Source organism: Dermatophagoides farinae, chromosome 8, assembly GCF_024713945.1.
Source record: "Dermatophagoides farinae isolate YC_2012a chromosome 8, ASM2471394v1, whole genome shotgun sequence".
Lineage (NCBI taxonomy): Eukaryota > Metazoa > Arthropoda > Arachnida > Sarcoptiformes > Pyroglyphidae > Dermatophagoides > Dermatophagoides farinae.
The window spans coordinates 3,924,048-3,939,645 of record NC_134684.1 but is presented as its reverse complement, the minus strand read 5'-3'; the positions used below and the strand labels follow the sequence as shown (position 1 = coordinate 3,939,645).

The window sequence follows — 15,598 nt, the reverse complement described above, 5'->3', positions numbered from 1 at the left end:
AAAATCATTCAATCCATATTGACAACATTTTCTTTGACTTTATTCGATCTGCTGCTGAAAAAATCGTGTATAGCTCATTTGAATTTATTTCATTCATACATTCAGCCATCTGTCCATGTGAAATGAAAACAAACCAAAATCAACTGCCAAGGACACATTGATCACGTGATCGGATTTGTTTTGATCAATACATGTGTTCGCTGTCATTTAAAATCAGATCGGATTCCTAATTTAATATCTAATATGGATTTAGAGGTAAGTTATATTTGAATGTAACATGAATTAAAAATATACCTTGATATTTAGCGAATAGCAGTGGCTGGATATCAATTTAAAAATTGGTCCGGTACTTATCAATGTGAGCCAGAATTGTTTTTTATCCCAGAAACAATCGATGAAATTCGTGAGATTCTCTATTTAGCCAAAACTGAAAAGAAACGAATCCGTGTAGTTGGATGCGGTAATTCTCCCTCTGATCTATGTTGTTCATCTGATTATATGATATCGATGGAACGTTTTTCAAACATTCTTTATATTGATCGACAACAATGCCTTGTCACAGTCCAAGCCGGTATTCATCTTGATCGATTGAATAAATTACTTGAAGAAAATGAACTAGCGTTGCCTGTGTAAGCCATATTTATTGTCATTTAATTTTTTTTCGAATATGTGTTAATCATATGGTCAGTCTAGGTTCAATATCGGAATCTGCATTGGCTGGAGTCATATCGGTTGGCACACACGGAACTGGTTATCAAACGGGCATCATAGCCGATTATGTGGTAGCTATGCGTTTGATAACACCTTCAGGAGACATAATATCTTGTTCAAAAGAATCTGGCACTCAACATAATGATGTCTTCAATTCTGTACTATGTGGCCTAGGCGCATTGGGTATCATATTAGAAGTCACTATTCGATGTGAGCCTAAATTCTTTTTACATCAACTAACGTATCCCAGCCGATTAGATTATGTACTTGATCGATTGGATGAGAATGTTGAATCATGTGATCATTTCCGTTTTCTTTACTTTCCACATACCGATTATGTTTCTGTTTCCATAACGAACAAAGTGAAAGGTGCATTTCTTAATCTATACAAATCAGAACAACCGTATGAAATAACTGATCAATACGGAGTGGATTTGGTAAATCAATATCGACTTCATTCAGAACGTGATATGCTTCAGAAAATTTTCGACTGGATCATTAAATATGGTGTTGGCTATCATCTACTTCAATTCGCTTATTGGCTATCAACTTATGCGCCGGCAATAGTGCCCACCATCAATCGATTAGCATTCTGGCTGCTTTATTCATCAAATCAAGTCCAAATGGACATTAGTTATAAAGTTTTTAATTTCGAATGCCTGTTCGCTCAACACGTCAACGAATGGTCCATTCCCAGGTATGAAACATTTTCAGTATAAAAAAAATCTCAATTCTACATAATGATATTTAGGAACAAGACAAGTCAAGTGTTACGCGAGCTAAAAGCAGCAATCGATCATGGTGGCCTATACGCACATTTTCCTATCGAAGTTCGATTTGTTCAACCATCTTCCATCTATCTTGCGCCAAGTTATGGTCGTGATTCAACATACATTAACATTATCTCATATCGACCATATGGACGACATGTTGACCATACCGATTATTGGAATCGTTATGAAGAGATTATGAAACGAAACGGAGGACGGCCTCATTGGGCCAAGGTAAGTGTGTAAGACTATTTTGTCTTAAATATGTCTATGACCACATTCTCTTAGAATCATCGAGAAACGGCCGTTGATTTGGTTCGAATGTATCCGCATTTCCGATATTGGGCTCATATACGCAAAAGATTGGATCCAAATCGACTATTTTTCAATTCATATCTTGATCGAATCTTTTCAACATTTCCGACTAGCACAATAGCCACCAGTGACCATAATGAATCTAAAATGTTTACTAACGTCCAAGGTGGTGATGGTAGTTTGGATTTGTCTCAATCTTTACACTGATCCCAGTTATTTATATGAAATCCATTTTTTAGCCTATTTTTGTTAATTATCATAATTCATCGAAAAAATAATCATTTTTACTGCCGTTTTTCTTTCATTTCAAACAAAAGAAATTTTGACATTTTTAAACTTTATGACGATGTTCCATGTGATATGATGAACGCTATAATCGATTCTACGATCGATTTTCACTTTCTCTTGTTAAGACGCCTTTGTGTGTCATGTGTTATGTATATGTGTGTGTGTGTATATTGGATGTGCTGATAGCTGTGTGGAGATGATCTGTAAACATTGGAGAATCCGATTGAATTGGCGACAAGCCTTTACTAAAATTGCTGAGAATATATCAACAATGAATGGATGAATGTCGTACAAAAAAAACATCAATTTTATACGACCCAAAGAGCCATTTATTTTATTGTCAACATATTATCTTTATTTACAGATCGTCCTATCAATCGGTTCTTGACAAACAGACATACGCCACACATATATAAACTTCGAATGTCCACTACTGTTAATGCAATTGCCACAATAATAGCCATTTATTATTAAGTTATATTGTCATGTATATAATCGGCATTGTCATTTCTGTTCATTGATACTCTTGTCATCAATATATTGATTGCAATGCAGTCATCATCATCATCATCGTTGACAGCTGCCGAATCATCAACGGTTACAATAGATCCGATTGTCACTGAAGAAATGGGTGAAAATATTTCTATATCAAATCCAAGTGATGAAAATGTACAGCCAGAATATGCCCGCGCTAGCGATGACGATGATCAACGATCCGAATCTACAAAACGAGTGAAGAAAAAACTTTCATGCACTTCGGATAACAAATGTCAAGTGGATTTGATTGTGCCAAACGATAACAATAATTGTGATATGAACAAATCGAGTGATAATCCAAACAATAGGGATAAACAATGTGGCCACACTAGCCCATCATCATCATCATCCGACCAAGGGCATTCTGCCAAAATACCGGCGGTTACAGTGTCGAATACTGCTACCATACCGATTATTCAATTGGCCCATGATGACAATGACGATGAAAAAGATGTCTGCGATGAACGAAGACCTTTGTTTGTAACACCTCCCCCCATTACTGAAGAGGAAATGCTCGATGGCTGTTTGGGTGCCGATGGTTTTCTATATGAAAAATCATTGCTTTTCGAACACGAACCAGTACATGGTGTATCAGCCACTGGTGGATCAGCCATAGCGGCGGTATCTATACAGGATAAACCCCTTTCCTATCATCGAGTCAATTCTTCTGAAATATTATATGAAAAGAAACGACGAAAAGTAAAATTCGTTTCCAAATACTTGCTTGGTGATGTTGTCGGTGAAGGTTCCTATTCCAAAGTAAAAGAAGTGCTCGATACAGAAACATTGGAACGTAGAGCAGCCAAGATAATGAAGAAAAAACGTCTACGTAAAATACCGAACGGTGAACAAAATGTACAACGGTAAGTTTATTATCGATTTTTTTTACAATTCATTTATGTCCATCACATTAAAATAGCGAAATACAACTGTTACGAAAATTGAACCACGAAAATCTGGTCAAACTATACGATGTAATATATGATGATGTTAAAGAAAAAATGTACATCATCATGGAATATTGTGTAGCCGTTCTACAAGAGCTTTTGGATTCTGTACCCACTACAAAACGGTTACCAATACATCAAGCTCATGGGTAAAATTCAATATCCTGTTGTTTGTTAAATTTTAATTGAGAATTTGTTGCCAGTTATTTTGTACAGCTAGTCAATGGTTTGGAATATCTTCATAGCCAAGGCATTATTCATAAGGACATCAAACCGGGCAATCTATTGCTCAGCAATGGTGGTGTCATCAAGATAACCGATCTTGGTGTTTCCGAGGTAAGCTATTGATTCAATTATTGAATTGATTATGATCAAAACATGTCAACATTGGTTGGAAAAAGATGTTAGATAGATTCCAGCAAGATGATATGATCTCTACCAGTCAAGGATCGCCAGCATTTCAGCCGCCTGAAATAGCTGATGGCAGAGCAAAATTCAGCGGATTCAAAGTGGATATCTGGGCTTCTGGTGTCACCTTGTTCAACATTACGACAGGAAAGTATCCATTTCAAGGAGATAATATCTATCGGTATGTAAGAAAAATTATCATAAAAAATTGTTTTATTGTTTCTTTTTATTTTTTAGCTTATACGACAACATAAGCAAAGCTGATCTAATCATACCGGCCGAAATGGATTATCTTCTTTCCGATCTGGTCAGAGCCATGCTATGCAAAGAACCCGATGAACGAATTTCCATCCAGCAGATTAAGCAACATGAGTAAGTTAGACTTGATTTAATGAGATTCTCTTTTTAAACTTTGTCCGGTAATCCTTACTAGTTGGGTAAGAAAAAAACATCCTCGAATAGAACAACCTGTTCGGATACCATGTAAACCAGGCGGTGATGAATTACGTTCCATGTCGGTTCTACCATATCTATGGCAATTACATAACGGTAGTTGTGGTGATGAATTAGCCGTCTATGATGATGATGAAGAATTTGAATATGCTACGGTTTCAGCCTCCGATACAACCGAATGGTCCAATTCTCGTATGAACGAATTAACAGTCAATTCATTCGTATCTAATGCATCTCGTACATCGAAACAATCACGTGCATCCACTATATGTAAGTTGGTTTTGTTGTTTTTCTCATTGATGTTTTTTTTTAAATCTGTTTAATAATATTAGCAACAAATCTGGCCTCATTATTCAAATTGCACAAATCCAAATCGGCTCGTAGTCAATCGACCGGTTTCGAAGCATTGACCCGTACAAATCGTTTTCTCAACTGTTTAGGTTTACGATCATCGCACAAATAACAAAAAATTGAAATAAAAGTGTTTAAAAGCATATTTTATTAAGCTCAAATCAATGCTCTATGACTATACAAAAATGAAATGAATCTGTTATCCCATGTTTTGTCGATTTCCTTCTCCTCTCTTATGGTCTGTTGTAAACACAAAAAATATATTTAAAAGATTCTATCAAAAAAAAACTGACTCACCATCTTTCCAATCATCCCATTTTCGTAATCGAGCCAGTTCTCGTTCATCATCCTGTTCGATTAATAGTTCTTTGGATTCTTCTTCCGTTTGTTCTTCCATTTTTTTCTTCTCTGGATTATTGGCCCAATCGTACAATGAATTGTTATAGCTATGTACAAGATAAATGTAAAAATTGTCAAATCAATTTGATATCATATCAATATGATAATGGAACATACATGTTTTTATCGGTCAATTGAAGACTGCCTTCTTTTATTTTTTGCTGTACAAATTCATCGACCGAATAGGTGGCCATGGATGGATATCCTGCTCCATACACTTGTTTTTGCAGTCGATTTTTGGTCAAAATGATCGGCGTAAGCGGTTTTGATGAAGGTTGCCTCCTTCTATCTAGTTTATCCGTATCGTCCGATGTGACGGTGGACATTTTCAACATTGCAGCACGCATTTTGACCATAGGCATTTCGGCTTCGATAGCACTTAATTCATCAATGGCCTGTTGGAGCCATCGACGAATTAATTTCAGATAGAATTGCCTCTCAACATCTTCATCACCGGAATGTTGTTGGTCAATAATCAACTGTTTTAGCTGTTCCAATTCTGATTCTAGCTGTTTCATCTGCCGATATCGTTGGATTTTTGATTCTCTTGCTTGTGCTTGCCTTAACAATAAATCCACTTGATTGGTACTACTTGCAACAGACTTGGTTTTACTTTCGTCTTCGTCATTATTAGTGTTGAGGTTAACATCGCAGAACTGATAATCATTAAGACGTTGAATATAATCTCTGTAATAGATTTGTCCTGTTTCCAACACTTGTACACGATCATAACGTTGATTTTTCAAAGTAAAATCGGCCAACAAAGCGGGCAACAACAGATATTTGAGATGTTCGGTCTGAATCTCATCCATCGTTTCGTTGGCACTGAAAATAGCCAATGTGTTGATGTTCTTGGTCATCTTTTCCAATCGTTCGATGGCATCAGCCACTTTTTCCTATTATCATCATAACCATTCTCATTGATTTAATTGAAAATCGTCAATTGAAAAAACTTGCCTGATATTTCGGATCATTTGTCGACATAGAGCTATGATTTAGTTCTTCATTTATATCTAGAATTTTTTGGAATGATGATGCTAGCGATTCATGTAATTCATTTTCATCTTGGCGTATTGATGACATGATTGTCGTTATGGCTACGGTGAATCAAAAAAAAATTGTAAACATTTATGAAATATGAAATCGTTATAATCCAGATCAAAAAGAACAAGCAAAAATACACCAATTACTTACATAGGTCAAAATAGCACATGCGATTATTGTATGCGTGTCAAACTGTGTTTGTGTTTGTGTTTGTATTTTGTGATTTTTAGAATAATTTCAATTTTTCATTTGTTATTCATTCTGATGGTTAATTCAATCGTGGTCAGAATGATAAATACTCACAATAAAGCTTAATAAGCAACAGTAGTCATGAAATTTTCGATCGTTTCGATATGGCCAAGAACGGCAATCAATCGATTAATATGTCTTTGCACGGTGGCCAATCTGATCAATTCGGCCGATCGTGTCATCATGCCAATCGCTATCATACCAATGGCCAATGAATTTGGATGGTCGATCCATTGGCAAGGCTGGATATTGAGTTCGTTTGCTATCGGTTACATCACTAGTCAGATGATTGTGAGCAATGTAGCTTCCCGATATGGAGCTGGTAATGTTCTCACCATTTCCATATTTTTCTGGTCATTGTCTACGCTGGTCACTCCAATGATTGCCTCCAACATTTACCTATTCATTGTGTTCCGTATATTGTTAGGTTTGGGCGAAGGACTAGGTCTGCCCATGATCTATCAGTTATTCGCAGCCAATGTTCCAATTTCACAACGATCCCGGGCTTTCGGCTATCTTATATCTGCCGGCACAGTCGGACAAACCGTATCTGCTTTGGTCACATCGCATGTTTACTGGCCATTCATGTTTTATACAATGGGCACATTAGGCATGTTCTGGCTAATGTTCTGGTTTCGATTCTTTCATCGTACCAATCATCTTGTCGACGATCTTGTATCATCTACCAGTAATAATCGGCCAACTGGTGATTTGGAAGCACCTCTTATGATTAATGATGGTTCAAAAAGTAGTCGATTAACTAACAATAATCGTTGCCACGTTCACTGGTCAGAATTGATGACACGTTGGCCATTATGGGCCATATATTTGGCTCATTTCGCCATGAATTGGTCTAGCTATATTATCATGCAATGGTTACCATATTACCTTTCACGATACTTGGCAGCCGACCAAAAATCCCTATCACTGACAGCCTTGCCTTACATTATGAACTCTATGGCTGGTATTGGTAAGTATCCACTGATTAATCATAACTTTGATATTTATCGATATTCTTTATTTTGTTTGTAGGAGCCGGACATCTTGCCGACAGTCTGATTTCTGAACGTAAATGGTCAATATTGTCAGTTCGACGTTTGATGACTGGTGTTGGTCTATTTGGCGCTGGTCTATGTATGCTGTTATTTTGTTCTCTCAAAACATTGTGGTTAGCCATAGTGATCATATGTATGGCCATGTCATTTTGTGCATTAAACGCAGCTGGCCATCTCAGTAATCATACAGATGTAGCTCCTAATCACGCTGGTGTAACATTCGCCATATCAAATACGATAGCCACTATACCTGGCCTTTTATGTGGCCCACTTACAGCGGAACTGGTCACTCAATCGCATGGTCGTTGGTTACCTGTGTTTGTATTAGCTGCAGCTATTAACTTTGTCGGTGCCATTATCTACGTAAGCCAAAGTTCTGCTTCTTCATTGTTCTGATTATTTTGTCTTATAATACAAAAAAAAATTGTAATATACACTGTACATAAGACCATTGTTTTATTTTTTCGGTCATTAAATTTTTCGAATATTAATGTATTGCCTTAAATAAATAAATAAAAAAAATGTTATATGCTAAAACTTTCACCACAACCACATGTTCCTTTGATATTCGGATTATTGAATACAAATTCAGCTGATAATTTTGTTTCTACATAGTCCATTTCACTGCCAAGTAATGATAGTTGAGCTTTACGATCGATTAGTAATCGAGCACCATCTTGAACAACTTCTTCGTCGAATTTATCTTTAGTAGTGGCATATTCCAGCTGATAGGAGAGGCCATTACATCCACGTTGTTTGACACCGATACGTAAACCGATCTGAATATATGCAAATAAGAATACATAATCTAGGTCAACTTGATATTATAAAATTGTCAACTTACAACATCCGGCCGTTCTAGCATTAAGCTTTTGATTCGTTTAATTGCATTCGGTGTCTATATGATTAATCGAATGAATGATGGGGTTACTCGATAATCTACAAAATAACTTACCATTGATATTGCTGATCTCAATTTACGATTTGAATCACGTTGAACCTGTACGGCTCGTACAGCAGCCGTGAATGTTCTTTTTGCTGCCGACATTTGTCATGGAAAAAGTTAGCGACCAGATAAATTATTCGATACCATAAGAACCGTTATTCATGTGTTCTATAAATGCAACCATTTGGTGATTGATAATTATGCTGTCCTTCTATTTCATCAGTAATAAACAAACGACATTGTTGTGTGGAAATAGATTTTTATTGAATATTTTAAAAATAATTTTCGACAAGCGCGCGAATCATTTGAGAGTGTGATTAATTATCAATGAGCAATGATATCTTTTCATTGGACAGATTTATAGAAGAATACTTATGGTAGTATGGGGTTAAGTAAATGTATAATAATGTCGGGTGTGTTTCAGCTTTACAAAAAAAAAAATATATCAAAGTTTTAGCTGCTCACACATTTGCTTTTTGTCTAGTGTATTTAAGGTATTTAGGACTAGTATCATTTCCATTATCAGTTGGTAAATGTTGAATCAAGGTTCGTACAAAAGACATTTCCGCTCTTGTATGTTCATATATGTTGGCACTATTGATCATGGCAGCTTTAGCCGCTGCCGGGCCAGACAATAATTGTTGTTGTTGGCCAGTGGTCGAAGGACTACGTAGAATGTTTGGTGCCCATACCATGGATAGATTGGCATCGTCCATTTTGGTGTCACGTACATATTCATTGGTGGAAAATATCTGTAACGATTGAATCCTTAATTTTAGTTTAAAATAATTTTTTCACATACGAACCTGTAAGAAATGAATCAGGTAACGTAATGTTGACCGATTCAATGGATCAAGTTGATCGAGCAAAGCACAAGCTCTAATCGGATCATGGGCACAATCCAATGCCTGTAGATACAGGTTTGAAGGTATAATTGAATCACGTAATTCACGAAAATACAGTTTCAATGTGGATGCAATCACGTGTATATCATGATCATCGGTTAATTTGCCTATTTTTTGTGATGAGTCATTAGTGGTTGAGAGTCCGATCATTTGATTAAAGTGACGATCGGCGGGCAGTACAGTGTCGACTATATAATGCAATGTTAGTCAGGTCGAATAAAATATTCGTTCGGACTTACGTTTCATCTTTAATCGATGCACGTCATCCATGTCACCAACGCAACGAAAAACACCTTCCCGATCTTCGTGTCTAGGCTCCAATAGTGCCTCTGTGAGTAAAACAATAGGCCTATATGGAATGGATTAGAGATTAATATTTCATTCAAATGAATAGCCACACACATACCAAGGCAGTTTGGATGATTCAACAATCGCGTCATATAATGTTTCACCAAAGATGCCAACATGTTGTGCATGAACTGCACGTAACACTCGAGCTACTTCATCGACTGAATGTGGTTTTCGATAGAATAAATGTGAATGCGTATATCGACTTCGATGCATCTGTTGTTCAAATTTCCGTCGAACAATGGCCGTAAATGTATTTCGATGACCATGAAGAAATGCATGCAAATGTTGTGCCAATTTGTTCGATGCGGTAAAATACCAGAACAAAGTGCACATTAGTTCAAGGCCACGACGTTCACTATCAGAATTGGGATTCTGTGTCACCTGACGTGCTACCTGTACAAGTACTTCATCCCGTAATGGTACCAATGTAACACAAATGTTGATCAAACGAACTAATAATTGATCATCACTGCGCGGCATCGGCGACAATCGTTCTCCGGCGTTTGATGAAGCTTGATGATGGTTGGAATTAACCGAAATGATTGAATTTTGAGTTGGCGATGGTGAACGATCACCCATGAATATCTGAATTATCTTGAAACAGGATACCGATTCTTTTACTAACAATGCATCAGATATGGTTGATATCATAGGCTTTTTCAACGGTTTTTTCGTATGTATCAACATGGATTTGAGCGTTTTTTTCTTGGAGAATATGCCGCCCTTACGGTGTCGACTAACACATTCACGAGCAAACGATTCAATCGAATTGTTACCATTCAAATTGGTTGATTTATCTTTGCTTACAGAAGTTTTTGTCGATTTTTTTGATGATTTGCCATCGGTAGTAACTTGATCTCTGTGATTGGGATCTACATTTTTCTTTGTGTTTCCTTTCGATGTATTGTTTTTATCTTTCGAAGGTTTGACCAAACAAGTTGCCTGGTTCATGAGTATGGCTTTATGAGCATCACTCATTTGATTAAACGCAGGAGAACTGTGATGTAAATGTGGTGGTGGAATCGGATATGATGACGGAACTGGTGTCGATGATCCGAATGGCCGATGTGTTTGACTAGGTGACAATGATGCCGAACTGCTATTTCGTGGCATTTCGATAGACAAATCGAATTGGTTGCTGGGCGTTGTTATCATGGGGAATTTACTGCTCAAACTAGAACGTTTTCCGTTCGATGCAGCTGTCGGCTCATTTGTATGAGATTGCTGCTTCTGAATTGCCGAACCGACAACCGCGGGTGGCGCTATCAATGTCATGGATGTCGATTTGCTTGGAACTGATGTTTGATTTAATGCTGGTGGTGTGATGACATTGGTCACTTGTTGTTGCAAAAATCGTTGAACTTGGTTAGCAGCAATAGCACTACAGTCACCACCTTCGGTCGTAGCCGAGCGATGTAACGAACCTCGCGTTATTGCTGCTGCAATTGTTGGTTCGTAAGCAGATACGGATATCGATTGTTGGCGATGAACACTTATGGGCGAAGTGGGCGTCGTTGTTTTTGTCGTTACATTTGATGACTTTTGATTAAACAATTGTATACGATCGGCTATACTACCAAGACCTCTATTAGTTTCGTTAGTCACCAATGATTGGTCAGTATAGACATCAATTCGTCCAGTATTGCTAGGTGATGATCCATTATTGTTGAATGGATTTGAATAGGCAGGTTTTGAGCACGTTTCTCGAGGCTGCTGCTGTTGATTATGGGCATTCGATGATAATGACGGCTGTTCGTATTTGCGGGCAGATTGCTGCTGTTGATGAGTTGCTGTCGTATTCGTATAGCTACTGTTTACCGTAATAAAATTGATTTATTAGAATAAAAAACTCCAAGAGAGTAAACACGAACCTTCTTCCGAGTGCGTTCCGTTTAAAATCAGCGGCAGTGAATGATGCTGACATCCGCAGTGATCCATCTAAACTTTGTTGCACCAATGCTGAGCGTGATATTACTGCTGGCATTCGGTTATCGGCCACCGTCGAGCTATATTGGCCTTGATCATAATCAACCGTGTCATAGTCATCTGTTGGGCCTTGTTGTCTTATTTGATTATAATCATCGTAATCATCTTCACCAACCAAATGAGAATCGGACGATGAACCTCTTGCATCATGTGGATCATCCAGCGATTCATCGTCATCGTCGTCTTCATCGTCCTCATCGGTGTAAGAATTTTCGTCACCAAATTCATCATCAGCATCGCAACTTTCAAAGCTAACTTCATCATCTTCATCATAATCTGTCAAGTCCTCATCGAAATCATCATAATATTGACAATAATCTTCGTTTAGAACAAATTCCTCATCATCCATCTGAGCAACAGGGTCATAAATGGATTCAGGTGCAATTGGATCATAGATTCGATCATCCTGTAAATTTGCTGGATGAGTCTTTGGTACTGATGTACCAGTAGTTTGACCACGAGCAGCAAATCGTGCTTCACTTAGCAGATAGTGCCGCAATGATGGTTGTGCTTGTGCTGCATATTGATGAGGTTGTTGATGGGACCGTCGTCGATCATCAGACAAAAGATCTGGTAGACGGCGAATATTTACCGGGGTTTGGCTAGTGGTTTGCGTCCAACGTGATACCATCGGTTGTCTTGGTAGACGAACCATTTCTGATGTCGTACTGCTGAAGGTTTGCGTGGAAGAATCGACCATTATTCGTCGCGATTCTTGTCGACACCGTACACACATACTGGGATTCGTTGTTGTTGGCGATGTCATCATAGCCAATCGACTTATACTAGTTGACGATGAAGGCGATGATGATGATGAAGTGTTGGCTTGTTTCATATCGGATCCTCTTGAAGACCCTGATAATATATGATCCAATGGGGAATTGTTGTTAATGGTGGCCTGTTTTATGATCTGTAATTTGGCCAATGGTACAACTATTGCATCGGCAGTGTCTGGCCTAAACAAAGGATGGATGTAATCAATAAACAGAGTTGTTGTGTAAAAAATCGAGAATTACCTTTGCCAAATGGTTTTGGAATCTTTAACCGAATAGTAATAAAAACGTTGACTTTTTTGGTCCTGTAAAAATTTCAGATCAATTTAATCGATTCAGTCAAAAATAACATACAGACTTACATAAAGTTCCCACCATTGAGTGATTTTAGGATTTGATTGACGAAGAATGGGCACCCCTTTTGGTTCGAACCAACTACATTCACCGCTGTAGTATATCATCAAATGAAACTCTGATTAGTATCATTGAAGGCACTTCCAAATACTGATACTCACGTGGTAAGATTGGCAAACATTTTCGTACGGGATTTAGGTTCAAATATTTCAATCCATTCGAATGGTTCATTACTATCATCATCGGCCATTGTAGTTTGATCATTGTTTTGTTGTTGTTGCCACCGTGGTGAATTTGATTTCGTCGCAATCTGTCCGTACGTTGATTGAACAGGATCTATAGCAGTAGAAGTGGTGGTGGTGGTGGTAGAATTCCGAAAAAAATTCTTTCGAACAAATCGAGGTGATTCCATTGGTTGCTGTTGATCTAATCTGGACAACGAGGCCACATTATCATAAGTATGTTGTGATTGACTTAATTGATTAGAACCAGTGTTACTGGTTATAGTCGTAGTCGATGTACAACGAAACGAATGTCTATGAGGCTTAGACTTTGCATTCAAATTGGGTGAAGAACATGGATGATCGAAGGAATTTTGTTTCGAGTGATTAGAATTCACAGGATTCAGATTAATCACATGACATCGATTAGTTGATGATGATGATGATTTTGTTGATTCAACTGACGGTGATTTCGATACCCGTTGATGTGGATAGTTTCGACCGATTAATGGCGATGATGGATTAATACGTTGTGGACTTGATCCTGATTCTATATGACCGTTTGATTTTTGTTGAACATCGTTACTATTATTGGACGGGCCATTTAGTTTAAGAAAATTACGCATTCGAGATGATTGTGGTGATTTAGTACCAACCAATGATTGTGCTTGTGTTGATGAGCTGTTACTGTTTGTGGTTGCGGCCGGTTTACCAAACATTGATTGGGACATTGTTATTGACTAGCACTTTATGTTGAATAGGTAAAATTATTACCTGGTAATCTTCAATCACAACTGTTGAACATAACTGTTGATGAGTTGATTAATCAAGAATGAATCAGGCATGTTTCACGTAAAATCCAACATCTACATTATTCATGCAATCAATCAACATATTATTAAACATTACATGTGTAGATAAATGATTGCAATAATGACAAAAGTGAGAATAGAAGTAAAAGAATCTTAAAAGATTTTAGATATCTGTTGTTTGATAATTTGATTTTTTCAATCCAACAACAGCAACAACAACTGAGGAAACAACACAACAATATAAACATATAAACAATGGTTCATGGCTTGAGTGAAGTGTTTTGAGTTGAGTTAAGTTTGGAACACACAAACAACATCTGCCACCGTGTCTATCATCATAACACACATCATTGAACACATATAGTGGCCAAGCATATCTCGTTGGCCGATTTACCTTGCTTATCTTTGTGTGTGTGTATAACGTATATGTCACCATATAAAAATCCAGTTATAAGACTGTAGCTTGTATATATATGAGGTGGTTGAAACCGCTTGTCACCAGAAAAGAGTTTTGTAGGTAACCTTGTTCACACTGTATGATCGATGACCCTGGAATTTCGTATAGATTTTCCACAACATACTGTGAGAGGAGAAAAGATGTGTGAAAGATCTTCAAAGAATGTTTGTCGGTCACTTTAATGGTGGTTGTTGAGAATGTTTACAATTTATTCATTCGATGCTATTCAAATCGATGATGGTGGTTACACCCGCATTACGGGACAACTATAACCACAGATTGTTATTTCATAAACAAAAATTGAGTTGTTTATATATTAAATATTTTCATGTTTCGAATTATGAAGAGTCTATCAATCACAAATTTAGATGATGATGATAATCATTCTGTATGAATCGATGATGATGGTGATGATGGTCACGGTAACGCCTCTCTCTCTCTCTCTCTCTCTCTCGTTGGTCAATAAAAGACAATGTCAACATGAATGGTTTGCTCATTTTGGATGTTAGGATGCTAACATCATCATCACTTGGCTGTTGTTATTGGCATCAGTTTGAAGCATAATGTATTTTTTTTTTTTTTTTGGTGTGGCGTTTGATATATACTTACGGTTCATTCTTCTCCTATGATTCTAGTGTCGGCTGCATTATTCTTCATTTTTATTTTATACCAATATTGTTGCTGCTAGACAACGATATTATTTATTGCTATATATTATAGAATGAATGTGTGAAGCCATATTCTGTTATTCTTGATTTTTTCAACACTTAAAACAACAGCAGCAAAGTATTCAGTAATTAAATCGGGATTCTGAAAGTTATTATTATTAGTAGATTGAATTGAATTTGTTGAATGAAAATTTGTAAACATTCTAATTAGTAATGGAAAAAAAATTAGCAAATTACTACTTTGTTTCAAAAAACAATTAATTAATAAATCAATACTTTATCGATTAGATCATTCATATTAAACTAAAAGATGATTATTTGCCATTGATTTTCATCATAATGCATAAATTAAATCCATTCAGTCTTTAAATCGGAAAAAACGACACAACAAACAATACTGTATATTTGAACATCAATTTTATGATTTCGAATGTTTTGGATGGATAACAATGGATTCTTAGGCTTGACATTATGAATCAAACTTTTCGAATCGGCTATACAATTGACAATTGTAATATTTATATTTATTAAAATCTAATTTTGCTAGTACCCAAACTTTTTAACATCCTATCCCTATACTCGATATCATTCACATAAT

The 15,598-nt window shown here is 36.8% G+C and overlaps 6 protein-coding genes across 7 annotated transcripts; 3 read left to right on the top strand and 3 right to left on the bottom strand.

The window, feature by feature from the left end:
- Positions 1-160: 160 nt before the first annotated feature.
- On the top strand, positions 161-2,137 carry LOC124496172 (L-gulonolactone oxidase). The gene is made up of 5 exons (XM_047059664.2): positions 161-255; positions 307-629; positions 689-1,408; positions 1,463-1,715; positions 1,770-2,137. Exons 1-5 carry the CDS (start codon positions 244-246, stop codon positions 2,001-2,003), a joined length of 1,542 nt encoding a protein of 513 aa, XP_046915620.2. The 5' UTR covers positions 161-243; the 3' UTR covers positions 2,004-2,137.
- Positions 2,138-2,234: 97 nt separating this feature from the next.
- Positions 2,235-4,938, top strand: LOC124496052 (serine/threonine-protein kinase STK11). The gene is made up of 7 exons (XM_047059512.2): positions 2,235-3,484; positions 3,541-3,717; positions 3,772-3,904; positions 3,970-4,157; positions 4,214-4,348; positions 4,410-4,699; positions 4,762-4,938. Exons 1-7 carry the CDS (start codon positions 2,634-2,636, stop codon positions 4,890-4,892), a joined length of 1,905 nt encoding a protein of 634 aa, XP_046915468.1. The 5' UTR covers positions 2,235-2,633; the 3' UTR covers positions 4,893-4,938.
- On the bottom strand, positions 4,906-6,375 carry Tap42 (immunoglobulin binding protein Tap42). Its single transcript, XM_075733421.1, has 4 exons — positions 6,137-6,375; positions 5,297-6,075; positions 5,078-5,226; positions 4,906-5,020 (listed from the first exon to the last, which is right to left on the bottom strand). Exons 1-4 carry the CDS (start codon positions 6,260-6,262, stop codon positions 4,980-4,982), a joined length of 1,095 nt encoding a protein of 364 aa, XP_075589536.1. The 5' UTR covers positions 6,263-6,375; the 3' UTR covers positions 4,906-4,979.
- On the top strand, positions 6,373-8,064 carry LOC124496053 (uncharacterized). The gene is made up of 2 exons (XM_047059513.2): positions 6,373-7,442; positions 7,505-8,064. The coding sequence occupies exons 1-2, from the start codon at positions 6,554-6,556 to the stop codon at positions 7,921-7,923; spliced, it is 1,308 nt and encodes a 435-aa protein (XP_046915469.1). The 5' UTR covers positions 6,373-6,553; the 3' UTR covers positions 7,924-8,064.
- MagR (Iron-sulfur cluster assembly 1 homolog MagR) lies at positions 7,967-8,688 on the bottom strand. Its single transcript, XM_047059516.2, has 3 exons — positions 8,483-8,688; positions 8,372-8,425; positions 7,967-8,306 (listed from the first exon to the last, which is right to left on the bottom strand). The coding sequence occupies exons 1-3, from the start codon at positions 8,573-8,575 to the stop codon at positions 8,052-8,054; spliced, it is 402 nt and encodes a 133-aa protein (XP_046915472.1). The 5' UTR covers positions 8,576-8,688; the 3' UTR covers positions 7,967-8,051.
- Positions 8,689-8,715: 27 nt separating this feature from the next.
- RhoGAP93B (MyTH4 and RhoGAP_KIAA1688 domain-containing protein RhoGAP93B) lies at positions 8,716-14,956 on the bottom strand. 2 transcript variants are annotated; one of them, XM_047059511.2, is made up of 8 exons: positions 13,004-14,956; positions 12,851-12,935; positions 12,732-12,793; positions 11,601-12,671; positions 9,785-11,536; positions 9,618-9,727; positions 9,280-9,566; positions 8,716-9,225 (listed from the first exon to the last, which is right to left on the bottom strand). In XM_047059511.2, exons 1-8 carry the CDS (start codon positions 13,792-13,794, stop codon positions 8,935-8,937), a joined length of 4,449 nt encoding a protein of 1,482 aa, XP_046915467.2. In that variant the 5' UTR covers positions 13,795-14,956; the 3' UTR covers positions 8,716-8,934. The 2 variants fall into 2 exon arrangements, with proteins under 2 accessions (XP_046915467.2, XP_046915466.2); XM_047059510.2 differs by having other exon boundaries at positions 9,785-11,539; positions 13,004-14,955.
- Between the last annotated feature and the right edge of the window lie 642 nt (positions 14,957-15,598).

Bases quoted from the DNA above. Each gene is read 5' to 3' on its own strand.
- MagR (XM_047059516.2), bottom strand. From the start codon at position 8,575: ATGTCGGCAGCAAAAAGAACATTCACGGCTGCTGTACGAGCCGTACAG. The intron at 8,426-8,482 runs GTAAGTTATTTT...TTAATCATATAG, and splicing joins TGAGATCAGCAATATCAATG to ACACCGAATGCAATTAAACG. The intron at 8,307-8,371 runs GTAAGTTGACAA...GCATATATTCAG, and splicing joins TGCTAGAACGGCCGGATGTT to ATCGGTTTACGTATCGGTGT.
- RhoGAP93B (XM_047059510.2), bottom strand. From the start codon at position 13,794: ATGTCCCAATCAATGTTTGGTAAACCGGCCGCAACCACAAACAGTAAC. The intron at 12,672-12,731 runs GTAATTCTCGAT...TCCTTTGTTTAG, and splicing joins TCCAAAACCATTTGGCAAAG to GCCAGACACTGCCGATGCAA. The intron at 11,540-11,600 runs GTTCGTGTTTAC...TACGGTAAACAG, and splicing joins CGGAACGCACTCGGAAGAAG to TAGCTATACGAATACGACAG.
- LOC124496052 (XM_047059512.2), top strand. From the start codon at position 2,634: ATGCAGTCATCATCATCATCATCGTTGACAGCTGCCGAATCATCAACG. The intron at 3,905-3,969 runs GTAAGCTATTGA...GGTTGGAAAAAG, and splicing joins CCGATCTTGGTGTTTCCGAG to ATGTTAGATAGATTCCAGCA. The intron at 4,349-4,409 runs GTAAGTTAGACT...AATCCTTACTAG, and splicing joins CAGCAGATTAAGCAACATGA to TTGGGTAAGAAAAAAACATC.
- Tap42 (XM_075733421.1), bottom strand. From the start codon at position 6,262: ATGTCATCAATACGCCAAGATGAAAATGAATTACATGAATCGCTAGCA. The intron at 5,227-5,296 runs GTATGTTCCATT...TCTTGTACATAG, and splicing joins CAATTGACCGATAAAAACAT to CTATAACAATTCATTGTACG. The intron at 5,021-5,077 runs GTGAGTCAGTTT...TGTTTACAACAG, and splicing joins ATGGGATGATTGGAAAGATG to ACCATAAGAGAGGAGAAGGA.
- LOC124496172 (XM_047059664.2), top strand. The intron at 630-688 runs GTAAGCCATATT...TCATATGGTCAG, and splicing joins AATGAACTAGCGTTGCCTGT to TCTAGGTTCAATATCGGAAT. The intron at 1,409-1,462 runs GTATGAAACATT...AATGATATTTAG, and splicing joins AACGAATGGTCCATTCCCAG to GAACAAGACAAGTCAAGTGT.
- LOC124496053 (XM_047059513.2), top strand. From the start codon at position 6,554: ATGAAATTTTCGATCGTTTCGATATGGCCAAGAACGGCAATCAATCGA. The intron at 7,443-7,504 runs GTAAGTATCCAC...TTTTGTTTGTAG, and splicing joins GAACTCTATGGCTGGTATTG to GAGCCGGACATCTTGCCGAC.